Source organism: Zootermopsis nevadensis, unplaced genomic scaffold (genome assembly GCF_977971745.1).
Source record: "Zootermopsis nevadensis isolate Lab colony 2312 unplaced genomic scaffold, Znev_1.0 Znev_ptg000023l, whole genome shotgun sequence".
NCBI classification, from domain to species: Eukaryota; Metazoa; Arthropoda; class Insecta; order Blattodea; family Termopsidae; genus Zootermopsis; species Zootermopsis nevadensis.
In genome coordinates, this window is record NW_028259155.1 from 3,176,500 (window position 1) to 3,195,263 (window position 18,764).

General features: G+C 35.0%; 1 protein-coding gene across 1 annotated transcript in view; it reads right to left on the reverse strand.

Annotated features, from left to right (window-relative positions):
* Positions 1–18,763, reverse strand: part of LOC110833031 (uncharacterized) — a 33,351-nt gene extending 14,588 nt beyond the window's left edge. Inside the window, exons 1-11 of the mRNA XM_022070609.2 lie at positions 18,241–18,763; positions 17,070–17,145; positions 15,994–16,176; positions 14,914–15,170; positions 13,953–14,048; positions 9,913–11,232; positions 5,635–5,781; positions 3,450–3,608; positions 2,861–3,056; positions 1,540–1,732; positions 832–1,130 (exon numbers count right to left, since the gene is read on the reverse strand). Of these exons, the coding sequence (XP_021926301.2) occupies positions 832–1,130; positions 1,540–1,732; positions 2,861–3,056; positions 3,450–3,608; positions 5,635–5,781; positions 9,913–11,232; positions 13,953–14,048; positions 14,914–15,170; positions 15,994–16,135 (2,809 nt within the window). The 5' untranslated portion in view covers positions 16,136–16,176; positions 17,070–17,145; positions 18,241–18,763. The remainder of the gene's footprint in view (positions 1–831; positions 1,131–1,539; positions 1,733–2,860; positions 3,057–3,449; positions 3,609–5,634; positions 5,782–9,912; positions 11,233–13,952; positions 14,049–14,913; positions 15,171–15,993; positions 16,177–17,069; positions 17,146–18,240) is intronic.
* Position 18,764: the final 1 nt, after the last annotated feature.

Here is an 18,764-nt window from a genome sequence, read left to right on the forward strand (position 1 = left end):
CCAGTGTCACTAGCTGGTCTCCAGAGTTTCTCTATTACAAATTTATTTGTGCCAGATATTTAAAAGCTGTTTTTACACTGAGATAAGTGTTTCGAACTGTATCACACAGTCAAATGTTTCTGAAGAAATTGTAAATAGCTGTAGCTGTATCTGTAAAAAAGTACATAAGAGCTGGTGCCAGTACCGACATATGACGCGTTTAAATATGCCAACTTTCTACTGCATAGACATATTCTGAATTATATAAAATGGTCAAGAATTCCCTTCTTAACTTTATAACCAAAAATAAAACTTGCTTTTCAAAATATGTGAACCCTAAAATAATTGTGATAATTACAAGAAAGCAATAATAAATTTGTGGGCAAAGCGTAATCGACGTCAGTGAGAAATGAACGCAGGTTCCTCTTGCAAGCGAAAATTCACATTCAAAACTTTGCATCGTGTTATTACACAGTTTCCTCCGGTAAACAGAGTGCCTACAAATTAAAACTCCAATTTCATAACTTACCTTCTAGTTTCAGTCATTTCAAACAGTTGTAAACATATTTTACAATAATACCAATTTTTAAAGAAATACTCTGCTCAGGACACAGAAAAATAGTTACTTTAAAAGGGGTAAATTTGTGGTCCTGCACTGACAACACCCTTAACTGCAGTGAGTACTGTGGCTGTAATGCAATACGCCACTTTACTGTATGTTGCAAATTGGTACCTCAAACGCAGTAGTCTATTCTAACCTTTGATGCAACGTAGAAAGCCACATCTCATAACCCACTAAACATATTTAAATAAACATATACAAGACAACTAGGGTAGAGAAAGAGCCCTCACCTTGATTAATCCTAAAACACCTCTTGCATAGAGAGCAGGGGAAAGCGCCTTTCGAGATGATATATCGCCTGTGAGTAACACTGAACATAACCTTACTGTTTCCATTCTGTTTTGAAGAGTCTGAATTTTCCTTTCCCGGTGACAAAATCACTTTCTCATACACATCCCACATCGGCGGCAATATCTCGCGCTTCCGTCGTTGTGCCAACAAAATGTCTTTGTCTTGTTCTAGTGGACTTGCAGCACTGTGATTTGCATGGAACTCTATCTGTCCACTTGCTACCAATCTTGATGATGATCTGAAAAATCATCGATGAAGTAGCTCAGATAATAATGATGACTGGCACAGGTATAATACAATAAAATCTCTATAAATCTTTATAATAAAGCCTGAAAAGCATCTCAATGTGATAAGGTTTCCTATATATATTTAACAGCTACCCAGTTACGATCTTTATCAGAAAACTGGTGATTAAAAAATGTTTAATAATTTTTCCGAGTCACTTCACGCAGACCACAACTCTCTCCCAATTGCTTATCCCACCATTCGTGATATTTTTCCCCATCTCTTTCAAATTTTAAATGTCATCTGAATTTTGAACATTACAAATACACTATTCATCAAATATGTGATATCATACTTAGCCATAAGACAGCGGACTATACTCAAAGGCAATTTCGTCTATTAAAATTCTCAAAATATCATACCTGCTGTGATTGTCAAAATAGCTGCTGTCCACCGTAAATGTATCTTCCTTCATCAAGACATAGTCTTCGAGAGTTGGGTGACCGACGCGGGACCAATGGGATGCTACTTCTGTATTTGATTTATTGTTCAAAGTGGGTACCAGGTTGTTGGTTGTCTTAGGAATGACAGGTGTGATAACCAGATCACCAAGCCCTTTCAAAAAGGAGAACATTAAACTCTTATAGTTTACCTTAATTTCTTGCTTGACTATGTAGATATATTGAAAATCAATACCAACGCAAAATTAAATTTCATGAAAATTTGTAACACATACATAGTTATCATTCTACAATATAATAAACAATTATATCACGTCACAAAACTAATTCTTCAGAACCTTCGCACCATGTAACCTCACAACTATTAAACCCAATTCAAGGCTCAGGTAAGAGTAAACAACGGAAACATTTAAAAAAAACGTAGAAGTCCAATGAATTCAATGATAAAGCTGAGCAGAGATTGAGGGTACATCAGCAAGTTGCTAAGGAGAATATTTTGACCCAAAAGGAAGCAAAAAGGGGCAGCAGAAAACTGCATAATGAGGATTTCTGTAATTTGCATGTACCATGCGCAATACTAACCTGGCTGAAAAGATTAAGTTTCCATAAGAATCTATTTTTCTAGAATTATTTGCAATATTTCAGAAATGTGTAAACATTCTCACAAGTAATTAAATAAATGTATCAGAGGAAGTCTTACAGTTTCATTTCCTTTTGAATTTCAGTTTTGTACAGGAAACATAATTTACATTGTAATATTTGAGGTTTTCACAGCGATTCATCGCCCCGATGACGGAGGCAGTATGATCTCTGAAACGTTGGTTAACATCGACCAGACTACATAGCGCAACAACCCAGAAGACAGAAATCTTCATAATTTACATTGTCCTATTCATACTCCAGCTCAAACTTTTGATTTGGAATTGTCATATTCTTCATAACCATAAGAATTCTGAAGTACAAAAGTTTCAGAAATATTGATTTAAAATATCTCAGAGTCCACTAATTTACTATCGCAGCCTCTCCTTCAGGGACTGGGGAAAGCCATGAAAAGAGTCATCAGAATGATCGATCTATGATAAAAATTTGATCCCTGAACCTCCCAACATTTTTACAAGTTTCCATTTCAAACCTACGACAATAAATAATCTTAGGAAAATAAAAATAAGTTTATCTTAGTGAAAATCTTTCCCTAGAAATCAAACCTTTCAAACATTTGTATGTTACATATCATAATGCAAGTACTCAACCCTGAACACAATTACACACATTCAACACTCACCTTGACGATGCATCAACTTTTTAATTGTAGGAGAATTTGGTCTAGGAAAGATATCAAGACCACTACCCCCCATTTGTAAATGAGGCACATTATAGACACTACAAGATTCCCTGGAATTAACAGGGATACTCCCCGACTCAGATGGATTGGATGATCGACCAGAACTGCTCGGAGGCTCCACTTCTTGCAGGCAACACTACAAGAAAAAAGCGGAATGGTATCACTGCTACACATTACCCGAAAAGGCTTAATTCCTGTGACAGTAGCTCAGCTGGTCAAATGATGGCCTTTCATGGACTCCAAAAGGTTCATTACTGCATTCACAAGAACATGCGTTGATGGTACATAATCTGAGCTACTGAAAAAGCATCATTAAATAAACTATAAATAAATATGCAACTGGTTCCCGCTCTCAGTCAATTAAATAAAGTCCACATTTCACAACATATTTCATAACATATTCCCTTCAGATCCATTTTAAATTTATCTTCCCATCCATGCTTACGTCTTCCAAACGGCCTTCAGGTTTCTGACTAAAATACATAAAAACTAAAATGTATGATTTACAAACTATAACAATCTGACGTACCTCTGGTTCTAATGGGAATGCTGAAGGTTGCTGGTCCTTGAGGTTTGATTCTAAGACTATTTCTGCTTGGACGCAGGCTTGTCGGAAGCTATGATACTCATCCACCTTGCGTGCACAAGTTTTGCACACACTTTTTGGCAAGGCATCTTCCCTCTCTAACTAGATAACAAATAAAACATTTACAATCAACAAAAATTATCATGCTGTAAGTAAGGAAGGCCCATAACACTACTCTGTCAATCAGCAAACTCGGTAATATGGAATAACAGCATGAAAAACGTAGTCAGGTCAAGAAATATTATGGAATGTCAGGGCGAAAATTTCAGGTATCAAAAGCTTTATGGGCAAACTTGCAAGAATAGGGAAAAAATCATAAAAATCACTCCAATAAGCATGGTAATTACCACAAAAGTATAAAAAAAGGTGGAAATCGGAGGACATTAAACAACCAGCCATTTTATCATGGCTGCCTTTCCAAAAGTCAAGCCAACCTTCCGCATTCACTCAACTTTCACCTGTCACATCCCATTCCACAGACATTTTAAGTATATCAGAGGAAAACTATACTCTTAGGGCTAAACATGTCTTCTTTTACATTCTTCAAGAAATATGTCATAAAAAATCACAACTTAATTGAGTCCACCTATACTATTTGAAATTCCTAATAGCAATGAACAAACCATAACATAGATCTAACATTTTATAGTAAATTCTATGACAGTTCATAAAGACTGCACTTCAAGGTCTAATATTTGTGGATTTTAACCTGAACCTGAAGTTCAATATTATTGTATTGTTTGATCTGTTGGCAAAAACTGCAAAATATATCATGGAACTTTAAATCCTAGTACGATAAAATTATTTTAAAAACACATGAAAATAAAAGCACTGCGCAAAAGCAAAAGGAAGTACCTTATTGAATCACTAATTAAAGCATCCCTTCTACTGGTCAATGTTTTAACCCATTTATTTTTGAATCTATAAATCAAGATATCACAAGATATTCGTAAAAGTGGGTCACAATGTTAGAAACACATTTGAAGTACAAACAAATCAGTAGCAAGTGCACCAAAGAAGCTTCATCTATGTTGCAAAGAGCCACTCATCAAAATGACCATCACAAGTATGTGACATTATCAAGAAAGCATGTACTCAATACAAAATAAGAAAAATCTTGGAATGGAAAAAAATTGTATAAACTTAAGAAATATGATAGTGAAATTCCTTAACACAAAAGACATAACAGTTTGGAAAACTAATAAAATTCTATGTCTGAAGAATGTGAATCACTCAAAATTTTATAAACTACACTGAATACATGAGTTCAAAAATAACTATGAAGTCACTTCAGGTATTCTGGATATATTCCATTCCACTCTGATGAGTACAATATAATATACTGCTGTCTATTACAGTCCATCACTCATCAACTTGCTGGTTAATGTACCAAACATACTGTTAATTCTGTTGATTCCCCACCCACTTCACCAAAGCATTCTATTAAAAGGAATGTTAGGATTATCTTGGAAGAACAGGTTGACAAAATGGAAGGAGTACAGTATTATCTCAGGATCTGTGTAATGACAAGCTTTGATATTGGCTGTGCTGATCCTTTGAGTTCTAAGGACACTGTATTTTGTTAGGTTAGATTAAGCTCAGATCAGTTTCTCTTTTATCATTTACTGATATTTATAGCTTTATCTCTTGTGGTGTTGTGGGAATTAACACCACACTATACATTTTACCAATAAATTAACAAAGCTTTTTCATTAGAACAAGTAATTACTGATTCCTTGCATAAAAGCTGAACTTTCACGAATACATTGCAATAACTTAATTTCTCCACACATAACCAACATTTTTTTCATCTGACCTTCTAAAACAGTACCAATATTGGAACACTTAAACGTTACTCCAGTTCCACATAAGAACAACACTCCCAATACTGTATTACAATTCAATGCTAATTCCACCGAGTCTTCACTCCTCACACCGAATAAATCACTGATATGAATTTTAAAACACTAACTTAGCCCAGTTCAAATGTAATTCGTACAAGGGTCGTCACGCCCAAACTAGGCCTCTACGGGCTCTCAATTTCGAATGGAAAATAAGTACATTGACTCAAATTTTGCAGTCAAATAAAATTGAGAGGAAAATAAATTAAAGTTTCATGGTTACTTACTGAGACTGGAAGACATTCCTTAATTTTGCTAGCTAAATTTTGACATTCACCCTCCGGACCAAAAATTTGTATGTGACCTTCTTCCGTTGATGTGCACAATCGACATTGCATATCAAATTCTCTCTCTCTCATTTTAGACATTGCAAATTACCCATTAATAAAACTTAATGCAAGTGAAAATAAGATAATCCGTTTCTGAATAATGCAAATACAATAAACATTCAGCGTGAAAATGGGCGTAACTGAAAGCGAATGTACATTGCAACGTAAACAAGCACAATTTATGACGCCATCTTGAAGTTTACCGAGCTGAACATCGATAAGCGTAGGGTATACTCCGGAAAAAATATCGATATTATGCTATCTAAGGGGGAAATGAGGGTAACTGCGCATTAATTTCAAATCTTTCCCCTGTAAAGTATTTCAAATATTGGGGAAAAGTTAAGATACTTATCATTAGATTGCAATTAATAATATGTCACAGATAAATAAAAAGTACGATCAACAAGTGTCAGGAATGAAAATGCGGAAACAAAATCAATTTCACCGAAACTCATACTGCCACGGCAAAAGTCGAAATGGGTTTGTAAACATACAGCGGTGTGTTCCATTGACAATTGTAGCTCATTATTTCGTTCTTACCTCACGATGGATCATTGTCTTAGTTCAGCCTCTGACGAAATCTGCAATCTTTGGGCAGACGGCATCAATCTATAGACACCTCTAATTGGTTCCTATCCCGAAGCAGATGAATCAACTTTGTACCACCTTTCCCTCTTTCAAAAGTGGTTCTCTGTGTAAGTCTGGCCATAGATGACAATGATCTTGTATACAGATGTTCCAGGACCATATGCCATAACTTCAGGAAGTCATTCTTGAGGCCATTATTTCACATACCCTGGACTTGGAGTATTGTTGACTTTCACTGCTCTTGTAAATATTTTAAACGCCCCCCCCCCCTTCAACTTTGATACACACCCTGATTCACAACAGAACGTGAAAAGTGTCTTATTCTCAGATGCATCTGGCCAGATCTGAATTCGATTAAATAAGCACCCATGCATGTCAACCTTGCAACAAAGACTTCGTGCACCACCACACATGCAAGTCAAGAGATGCATAGTTCAAGCATGTCACAAATATACAGTGTCTTCATTAATAAACCAGAATACAACTCTGTCACTTCATCACCAAGCATGTATACATATATTAATCTATGCCCTTTAAGTATGTTGGTATTTGAAAACAAAACATAATGCATGTTGAGTAAAACAATCAATGATGATGTATATGTTTATTATGAAGTCTGTTTATGAAAGATAAGATACTGCCTTTTTATAACTATAATGTGCAAATATAGTTGCATATAAAATTTCACTACACACACCTGAAACCTTCTGGAAGCACAACAGTTGCAGAACACTGCTGCAGAGTATGCCTTTCCAACCATGGTATTTTCTTTCTTGTTTTTTTCCATGTACCTCTGCCTCCAAAAAGAAAGACAAGTGTATTAGCATTGTAAGTAGAAGTGTGATGAGAGAAAATATAATACATACTTCATTAAAATGGTACATACATATGTTTATCAGAGTCCAGAACATTTGTAAATTTTGCTCTTCACAGTCACCTGAGAACTGTATGCCTCATCAACAATGGGGGTGTGCCTGCAAACCTTGAACTTTCACCATCCCTTTTTGGAATGATAATCTATTCTGAAAAATTAGAATACAGAAAAATCTAACTCTCAAGTTACATGGGGGTATAAAATTTGAATCCCTCTTACAGGGAGATATGTAAGTTAAGAAGACTGATTTGAAGACCATGAAAAGTGAATGTCAAATGTAAGAAGACATAAAATTGTAAAACATTGATCAGGTTCATTATTTCACTATAAATAGTACATAAAATTAGGGATATATGACAGGTATTCTTAAACTTGAGTCCACTCAGACATGCCTACTTTTTATAAACTCATTTGCAGAGCCATTTTCTGATTCTTTTCCAGACGACAAGTGTCTTACAACTGAAAATCATGAGCGGAATGTGTAATTTCTCTTTTTCTTAGGGGGAAAAAAAGGTAGTGTTGAGTTAACTTAAAAAATAAACAGTGGCATGTCATAAGCAAATGTGCCATCTTTTTCTTTTCATCAGTCTGGCCTAAGCATCTTTTAGGGTGTTTGTGTCTTAATGCTGGAACCACATAAGGTACAAAGACAAGAATAATGCAGATATACACCTTACTGCACAATAACGTTACAGTACTCTGACCACATTTTATTTTTCCACTTCTGCTGCTTTCATTGATGATTACTGAATTAAATTAATGTTATGATTTTTTTCACTTCTTCAGTCTTACACAACTGTTACATACTTCTGATATATTACTGTAAAGTGAAAAATATGTACAAAACAAATACAAATCTGAAGAAGGTACTTCAGGGACAAATACGTCATTGCAACAAGCGTAAAATTGTTATAACAGATCAGAATGAAATTAAATACATATAATTTAACTGCAGTACCCATGTTGGCTATCTCTGAAATTCAGAACTATATATTTTTGTATAAAATATGTGACAAGTTCTAGAAACACTGTTCTAATTCAAAATCAAATTTACTATCACATTACAATTGATGTTGCTGTTATTGTTATAATTATTGCAGTCATCATCACAATTATAACACATCACATGCATTACCTTTTCATAATCATCAAGTTTTATTAACTTTCACCACTGAGGAACTAGAAATTCTGACTGATATACACATTATGAATAGCAGCTATACTTTTTGAGGTTATAAGAAAACCATGTTCCTTTAACTCACCAGCAGAGAGCAGTGTGTGATATGAAATGCTTAATATGTAAGCTGCATGAATAGCTTAAGACGTCTGGCTGCAATGAATAACTCAAGCCGGGCATCACAGCATGAAAGTTCTTACAGAGCAGAAGGAACAGGGACTTACAAGAAGTAAATGTAACAGAGCGAAACTCTTAGGTCAATGCTACTGATACAGCATCTGAGCTATATTCTACTTTAACCTCATTAGATCTACATATACAAAAACAAAAAGTACATTATTTTATTTCAATTTTGTGATCTCTGAACATATTGTAATGTAGATAAGGATTCTTTTTCAAAACACTTTATAATGTGGGAATTTTCTGCATATAAACAACTTCATTCTCTGCTCTGCTCAAATGTTTTGTACTCTATAACACCTGAATTTTTAATTTCCACCCATTGTAGAGTTTGTATGTCAACTGAAAAGTCTGAATCTGAGTCTGTAACTTCTACTTCTGTAGCCACAAAATTTTAACTCTATGAGCTAGCTTGGCACAATATATTTAGCGCACAATTTTAAATTTGAGTAAATTTTGAATAACACAGGAAGTGGTTAAATTATGTGCATATGTCATAATATACATCCATATATAACAATCAGATTATCTATAAATTTCTAAATTAGCACCACATTCTTTTTTCCTCTAGAATTACACACAAATTATGTAAGGTGTAGCACCTTAACACTATCACTAACACCAGGAGATGATGTATTTTTAAAGATTACTGTTGGCTGCAATGAACCTGACAGTAGTTGTACTACTATATTTTAATTTTTCTTCAAAGGAACCATAAAAATTATCCATTATGCACATGTGCATCAATAGCACTGAACAAAATGGGATTTCAGTCTAACTGAGGAAGCCAATCACTGCTAAAGTGGCATTACGCACTGTGTTAGAGTAACAAGTACCTTCAAATTCTCCAAAATTTAGTCACAATAAAAAATAGTGTCTTCATTGTTAAAAAAGTTCAAAATTTCTGGGCAAGCTGTGGTAGTTTTGGTTGCAATGGACCTACAGCTGAGTTACAGGAACCATAAATTTTATCTCCTATGATTTCTAGACCTATAAAGACACTGCAGTTAAAACCAAATCTACACACAGAACTTAATCCTGAATTTGAGTACCAATGTAATAAGAAAAAAATTAACAACAGTACTGACCAAATCAGACAGGAAGGCCACTCAGATTACAATGATGCACATACGCACCACTAGAACCTGGTGCAGGAACTGCACAACATACACGTGCATGAAGTGACATTGAAAGAGTTTAACAATAGATCAACCTTGTTTCTTAAACACAGAGACAATGAAAGTTAAAAATCTAGTGTTAGTTAAGTGAAACCAAACAGTTCTGTCAGATATCAGCTTTGTACAGACCATCAGATTAACAATATTTAATTTATCTACACATTATAAAGATAAGTTCAAGGGTCCAATGTTTCAGGATGGTGATTTTTAATATGATTTGCACACTGAGCTGACTGCCTGAATCCTTTGCCACACACTTGGCATAAGAATGGAAGTTCACCGGTATGAATTCTTCTATGCCTTATAACATCACTACTCTTTGTAAACCCTCGTCCACATACGTCACAATTGAATGGCTTCTCCCCTGTATGAGAACGTCTATGAACATTCAAGTGACTACTTTGGGCATAAGCTTCCCCACACACTTCACACACAAACGGACGCTCACCTGTATGCTTTCGAATGTGCTTCTTAAGGTCCCCTCGTCCATAAAATGCAAGACTGCACTCTGGGCACGGGAAAGGCTTATACGCTCCATGTGTCTTTGTGTGCTGCTTCAGGGAAGCTCTTTGAGCAAATGCCCTTCCACATTCTGAACATGGGTATGGTTTCATACCAGAATGTATATTGAGGTGGTCACGCAGCAAACACCTAAACGCAAAACGGCGTCCACAAATATCACAGACATAATTTTTCTCCTGAAGTTGCATTCTGAACTTTGCAGCTAAAGCTCCACCATCAGCTAGATGAACAAACATTCTGTGAGTTTTCAACGAATCTGATCTTTTGAATGACTTGCCACATAATTCGCAAATAAAAGCTTGTGGAGTTTCCATCTTCTTCTTGTATTTCTTCTGTTCGGCTGATACGGCAACACTTGCATTTTCTGGCTTGGAATGAATCTTCATGTGAGTCATAAAATTATGAAACTCGTAAGCTACCTTACCACATTTCTGACACTCAAACATCCCGTCAGATTTTCGTCTATGCATCTCGTTTCTGTGGCGAACAACATCTCTTCTATAGTCAAACACAGCTTGACAAATTTTACAAACAAATGGCGTCTTCAACCCATGCCGTTTTATTTTATGTAGGCGCATGTTACCTTTAGAACTTAAAGTTTTTCCACAGACATCACACTGGTGAGGGCGTGATTTTGGTCGGACTTTACCCTTACAATTGCTTTCACCTACGCTGCTTTTATTCTGGTGAGATCTACAAGCACCTTCACTATCCATTTCTGCATACCTAACATGCTGAACTTCATTACAAATACCAACATGCACATTTTCAATGTTAGATTTATTATTGATTATTATGTCACTATTTCCTCTTTGTTCAGAATTTTCTTCTTCTCTTCTAGCTATGTTATCATTAGGAAACCTTGGCTCACCCTCACATGTCACTGGAAAATCTTCTTGGAGTTCAATTTTCACTGGAATACTTGCGAAGGCTGACTCACAAAAATCCATGAAATCTTCATCCACTTCTTGTTTGATCTAAGGATGATAAATTGAGAATCCAAGGCAAGACAGAAAGAGAATGGGGGGGGGGAAGGAAAAAGTAAGAAAATACACTGTTAAAATATACACACAGCACTTATTTTATTTCTGGGTACGTTCAAGGATGTCCAATGACGCACAGCCCGCTATGAACATGTCCAGTTCATTTTGCAGCTTCTTTCTGCAATACATGGGACCTACTGCACGCCAAAAGAGAGGTGTAAAATTTGCTTCTCAACCTTTAAACACAAAATTTAAATTTAAATGCCAACACAAATATTTTACATCTTCAATTCTTTTAAAACTTCAAAGACAGTATCGAATATAATACCTCAAAAGTATTAATAATTTTGTAATTTTGCCTTCAGTATTTCAATAAATTTTGAACAGCTGAAAATTCCCCAAGTAACACACTACAATCTTAATTCACCTGAATTTGAGAAAGATTCAAAATTTTTTAGTTATTTCTTTAAATTGTGCAAAAAAAAAAAAACAAATATTTAAATTTACATAATATTTATTATTGTATTCTCAATACACAAATCTGCAGAAAAGCAGAATATATTATTTGTAATGCCTGAGACTAAGCACTAAAGTTCACAGAATACTTATGCCAGGAAAACTCTCAATTTTGCACCAAAACATTAAGTTCTGAAAAAGAAAACCAGCAGTTTTTTATGAATATAAACTGCAATTTGAATCAATCCACTGTTCTTTCATGACTACAAGGGAAACTGTTTCTGGCAACTACTGAATCGGAATGAAATACTAATTGAAAAATAACTACTGACGAGGACATTCAATCATTCCTTTTCTAAAAAAACAATAAAACTGAACAATATTCCATTAAAAATGTGTACACATTTATAATTTCAATACTATTATTATAAATGTCTACCAATAACAGATGAACGTCACAGTAAACTTAGTGCCTTCCAGATAACAAGTGAAGGTCCATTTAGAAATTTCACTGGAAGTTTTATATATCCACATTTACGAAAACCACCTCTTGAAATTAGAAGTCTGTATATGTACATACACACATATTTTTGGAAATTATAATATAAACATTATTCCAAATTGTATAGCGAATATGCCAAAAGCGTGGAAGAGCATTTGCAGGTGCACTTAATCTATGGTGGTCCAACTGTTCACAGGGCCTCTGTACATTAAAGATGACAAAATTTATAATGAAACTCATAGTGAACACTCGTTTAAGTTCATTTACTGATGGATATGAGTTGGCCCCAAGGGAATTCAGTCAGTCCGATACTCTGCATGAGAAAACATGATAACAAATACAAGAGAGCCAAGAAAAAGGAAAGACAGTTGCTCTCACATATCAACTAACTGGATAACAACATGCAACTGTTAATTTTTATTATTTTACTGCTATTTCATATTTAAGTTTCACGCTCTTTAACAACTTACAATCATGTCCTGTGGTCGTTTTAATTCTCCAAGAGCGTTATTCCTCCTTACATATTTTATCAAAAGCATGTTATGAGTCAGCCAATATTCTTGAGCAGTATTTCACATTTTTAACCTGCAGCACACTCGAACTTGTCAAAGACACATGACGGCATACAGTCAGCGACACGTTCCGGCCACACTTTACCCCGGGAAAGGAGTGCAAATGTCAAATTTCTTACAAAAAAAACTGTCACACACACCTGTAACTTTGTTACAGCATGCGAGTGTGCCACGATATACCAGTAGCAGAAAACTGTTCTAGACTGACATGCAGCTGTACAGCTGCTGGTGTTACAAAGCCAAGAAACAAGTAAGTGTGGAAAATATATTCTGAAATCTGCCAGTGCGGAGAACAGTTTCGAAGTGCACTTTTATAATTTTGCCTTCTTCGGAGGTGTCAGTATTCTTTTTACTGCGTGTACAAATTAAATGTTGACAGTGAAGATACTACACTACACAGTAAAGTTGTAAATTCTATCACTCACATAATGGAAGATGCAACACATGACTAGATCTTTAAATATGCCTTGCCGTATCTCAGATAAAACGGAGACAGACAACATATACAGCATTCAGCTTTTAAAAAAACCCTTGCAAACAACTGTAAATTATAACAAACACTATAAATTTTTAAAAAATGAAACTGGTTTACACAACTAACAATATCTTTGTATCATGTACTAGAAAAGTCAGCCTTTTTACATGAAGTTACGCCTCCTCAAAACACCTGAAATATCTCATTCTGTTTTCATGAAATTAAAAGGAACAGGAATGGAGAGTTTTATTTATTTTGGTTCTCACTTACATGTAATATTAACCATGTCCCACTCAGAACTTAAATCTTTTACTGCAAAGTAAAAAATACCAAAATATTATAATTTTAAGAAATTTGGTTCAACAAAATCAAATTTTCCCTAATAATATTAACCATATTACCCATATATCCATTCAACCAAAATGTACTTTATTTTAAAAGTACAATTTTTATTTTAAAACACAAATACAAATAAATACTATCAACATATTTGCTCATTCATAGTAACGTTCTGACTGAATTCTTCAATTCTCCATGTTCAATTAAAGGGGGCCACGGTAAACGGATTTTACTACATTTGTCTCGTGTCCCTTTAATGCCAGTTAGAAAGACTGTAAAATTAGGTACAAAATGTGTACCATAATATCAGTAGTACTCTTTATGAATATGGGTCTAGAGACTGGAGTTCAATGTATGTGGTAGGATTTACCCATTCTGTGCCCAACCTATCTCCACCTGTGGGAACACTTAGAGGGTCGTTAACATTTTGGTCGCACCTCAGATCAGTCCGCTCCGCCAAATCCATCTGCAATAAACAGTACAGGAATAAGAGCACGATATCCATAAAATGTGGCTGACCACGTCTGTCTGCACAATTGAAATGAAGAACAGCTGGACGAATACAGATAAAATTTGGTATCAATGTTATGCTACTGGGAACTAAGCTAAAAATCATACTTTTCAATTTCCTACAATTAGTAATACCAACATGGCAGATAAACAATCTTTTGAGGTGGAAGAAACACTTGAAACAGGGTCATACAATGATGTAAGGTTACAGATTTTCAGAAAATACAAAATTTGGTGAAAGTAATTCTTTGTATAATGTAAAATAACAACAACACGGCAGCTGCATGAAAAAAAAAATCCATTAACATTCAAACGTGTGTCCCACACTTAAAGGGTACAGAACATTACCGCAGAGTTAACACACCTTATAATGTATGAAGTAACAAATTATATATTAATTACTACTCCCTGCTTAAATCTTTAAAGTCCAGTGGTAATTATACTTACCACCTGATTCAGTAATCAATAAATATCCATTTCTGCCCACAGAATGTGTTTACAGGTTTTGAACAATGACTATTTCCCTAACAGTGTTAACCAACTGGTCTTCATGATTAAGAATTGTTGTTTCTATCTTAGATATGGACTTAATTTTTAAATAATATTAAAATAAGCATTGGTTTCAAAGAGTTAAATTATTCCTTAAAAGGTACTAACTGCTTAACAAACACCATGAAACAGAGACTGTGTTAAGAAGCTAACAGTCACTCAACTGGTCAAAAGATTCTCTACCCTAAGGTTCATTATTGCATTCATAGCAGCCTACCGCTGGTCCACATCCTAAGTCATGAATCTTTCCACTCTTTGTTTTTATGACTTACAAAATGGGCGAGACCTATCCTTGACGCTGCTGCAGTGCACATGCTTGTAAAACCTTGCTTCTTGCCTAACATCTTCGCCCTCCTCTCCCTTGCCTTCTGAGCTTCCAGGGACCTGCGTATTGCCTTTTCTGCCTCTGACTCTTTTGCTCTTCTCTCTCGTTTCAAGACAGCATCTCTGTGCCTTTGCTGAGCTATTTGTTCAGGTGTTAAACGAGCTCTTCGTTCTCGAGCGCGCTGCGCGTCTCTCATCCGACGAGCTAGAAACAAATTACAAGTTTATACAGAAACAGAAGTCTTCTTATTAACCACGTTCTCAGCTTGCAGCCACAGATGATCTGTAAGAACGCCAACAGTCTTCATGTTTATAAGACGGGCACTTCAATCGCCTCTCCCAGTTTGAAGGGAAAGGAGGCCTAACTCAAAATCTAGATAATGATTTTTGGACTGCGGAACATTTCTCTGTGCTCTGGCACGTAGGAGTTTACATGTGATCAGATTTCTGTTTCATTAATTCCACAATTCCAATAAATGCCCTTCAGACATTTCATATGAGTATATTACCACAGCCAACAATGTTAAGTTTTACAATGTCAAGTGCTAAAATCTGCAACCTACATTTCACCGGATCCCCGCATTTCATAAATCCATCACAGTTTTAAAAATCATTACAACCACATGTATTAACAAATCACATCAATTAATAAATTTCTAATATATTCGCTTCTTTTTGGTGACAGTTAACAATCACCAGTGTCACTCCAGACCATCCAACCACGACAATAAATTTTGGACATTCACCTTGCTATTCAACAGCTATTTCTAATATCAAATACGGATTCTCAAATGATTTAACTACTACTGCAATTAAAAATTATAATTAACAACCATACCATTCAAATTTTGTACATCTCTGTATATGCCAAACATACACTGTACATATTTTTACAAACTGCCAAGTGCACTTTCAATTACAATAAGGAATATTGTTATTCATTAATATTTTATCCACTGTATAAGAGAAATATTGTAAATTACAACTTACATAAACAGATATGACTACAATTTATTTTGCTCTTCTACCTGCAATCTCTTCAGGAGACTGATTCGCTCTCCTCTCCCTAGCTTTCTGAGCTTCTAAGAGTCGTTGCCTTTTCTTCATATCCTCCAATTTCTCACCGTCCAGCTGTGAGTCTTCTGGTAGCACCTTCTTTGTCCTAGGCATTGGCTCAAGCTACTTTTTTCTCCTCATTGTACTACAATACACTGCAACATAAACACAAATGAGAAGGTTCGTGTTGCAGGAACCTGTATTCAAGAGGGATGCAGTTTGAATCTCAGCTGGGTTACTAGTTATTGTAACTAATTTTCCTGTCCCTGAAGGCGAATTCTAAAATAATACCTTCAAATAGACTACGATAATTGCGTATAAAATTCTTACCTAATCATCATTCATCATCAGTTTTCAGTCTTATCTTATATATCCTCTGCAAGTAAGTTAAAAACACTAAATATCCTCAAAATCAACTGAGAAAAATGCTTGCATTATTAAGCACAAAGCTTTTGATCTCTGTATTATGCAAGGGTTAAATACAGTCTATCATGAATAAGAAATTAACAAGAAATTCTGTATATTTAATAGTATACAACACACCACACTGTCATGAATGATGGAATGAAATATAGTAAGAATTCTGGATAGATCTCCCAGCGCTGCTCTGTCATCACAGAAATCATATGAAGATGGTGAGCCATGAACTCGTGTCTACTTTGTTTGTGGTACACACACGGGCCACATGACCACTTTAAAGCCACATGCCTGCCACATTCTTATGATATAATTTTCCACGGAAAAATGGAGTTTATGGTTGTTGATGTAAAGGAAGTTCCAAGTGTAACCTAGGAACAGCCTGGGTGTAGGTAATACTCTCAGCTTGACATGAATTTTCAAGACACCAAGTTGGAATCCTGGCAACATTACAGACTATTCTGATGTTTTTCATGGTCTTTCTCAGTCTCTCCAGTTAAATAATACAATAGTTCCTTCAAATATGGCATGGAAACAGTCTAATCCTTCATGACAGAATATTTATTCGGACTGGACAGTGATACATTCCACACAAACATGTAAGTTTGCTGTGCTCAAAACATGATCTTACCAGACCTCGGATTCTTGCCATCTAGACCTTGTATCGAAGTGCTGAGGATTGACAATTCAGACATTTCATTTACCTCCTGTAATGGGAAATAATTAAAACAAATAACAATATTAAATAAATAAATAATAACAGTAATTAAATACTAAATATTCAAATATGCACTAATCCAATAATAAAATTAATCATCTTGACTTAACCTTACTATTACATTCAGAAAATATATACTGCTAAACATCATTTTGCATGGATTCATCCTAATAACAACATTGATATCTTAATATTACTCAATCTGTAGTGTCATACCAAAAGGGAGAAAATAAACAGAAAATCAGACAGAATTTAAAGAGGCAAATTAACAAATAACAGAATAAGATGTCACAGAAACATTTCTAAAATCCCAAAGGTAGTTTTGAACATGAAATTACACCAAAAAGTTGGTAACTGGATCGTCTGTGCTATGCCACGACCAAGTTACTGCACTTATTCATTTACGTAGCTACAGAACTTCTGATTGGCATTTAATCAGAAACCTATATCGCATTAAATTGGCTGGTTCACTGACTGAAGTTGAGTTTCTGTACAGTAAATGTGACGAAGAGCACGAACGTCTTTGCAAAAATTAAAAATCATAACTCAGATCCGCATTTTCCGAAGCAAGAACGTGAACAGATTAACTATAACTAAATTTTTCATCAGAGGTCCAAGTATTAAAATGTCAATTATAACGTAGTAAGAGGAAAAAATAAGCAAACGTTGACTTTTCTTTGTTTACATAGTTGAATCTACTTATATCTGCGTATATAATTAGGAATACGTAAACTTCAACAGTACCTTTTAACCTACGATACAAATTCTGCTTATGCAATACTCCTCCGCTCATCCATTCCTACCAAGCACTGGCAAACATTATGAAACTATTAGTCCACATATTTATTTTTTCACAGATTCCTTCTTGTGCATTAGCTACCCACTTTGAAATATTAAAACATTAAAATATAAACTAGATTATTTTCTTCACATTGATCATCACCACATACCGTCCAACACACGAATGTGTCGAAACAAGGCATACAAAAATAAATATATATTATATAATGTGAAGTGGGCACAAACGTACATGCTTCGTTGTCTTCAATCAACGATATTTTACAGGTTATGATGGGGTACCTACCTCACAATGAATTAACACCGTTCACATCGCATACTAGTAATAACATGCACCTCATGCTATTTTTGACGTAAGACCCGTCATCTATGTATCATTGGGACAATCACAACCATAGTGGCACTGTTATAGCAGAGACCGATCGGTAACACAGAAACCTACTACTCAAATTTTTAAATTATGGTAATTTAAAAAATATTCCAAACACACTTCACATTCTGCATATTTTAATTTCTGATGTGTGGCAGTACGTATACCTAATTCCACTGAAATCGAATAAGATTAAAAACTGCATTTCAGTGTATTGAAGTAATATGGAATGACTCAATGCCTGATCGGGCATTTCCATTGTTCTGTCAGGGTTAATGTCCTCCCACTGCTTTAACCACTTTTATTGGGGAGTCTTTGTAATCAATCCTCCTTCTATTGTACTGATTTCCTTCTTTGCTTTTCTCAGTATGACTTGTTTTTTTTATATATATATATTTTTTTTAAATCTGCCACGTACAGTCTGTGATCACTATCAAAAC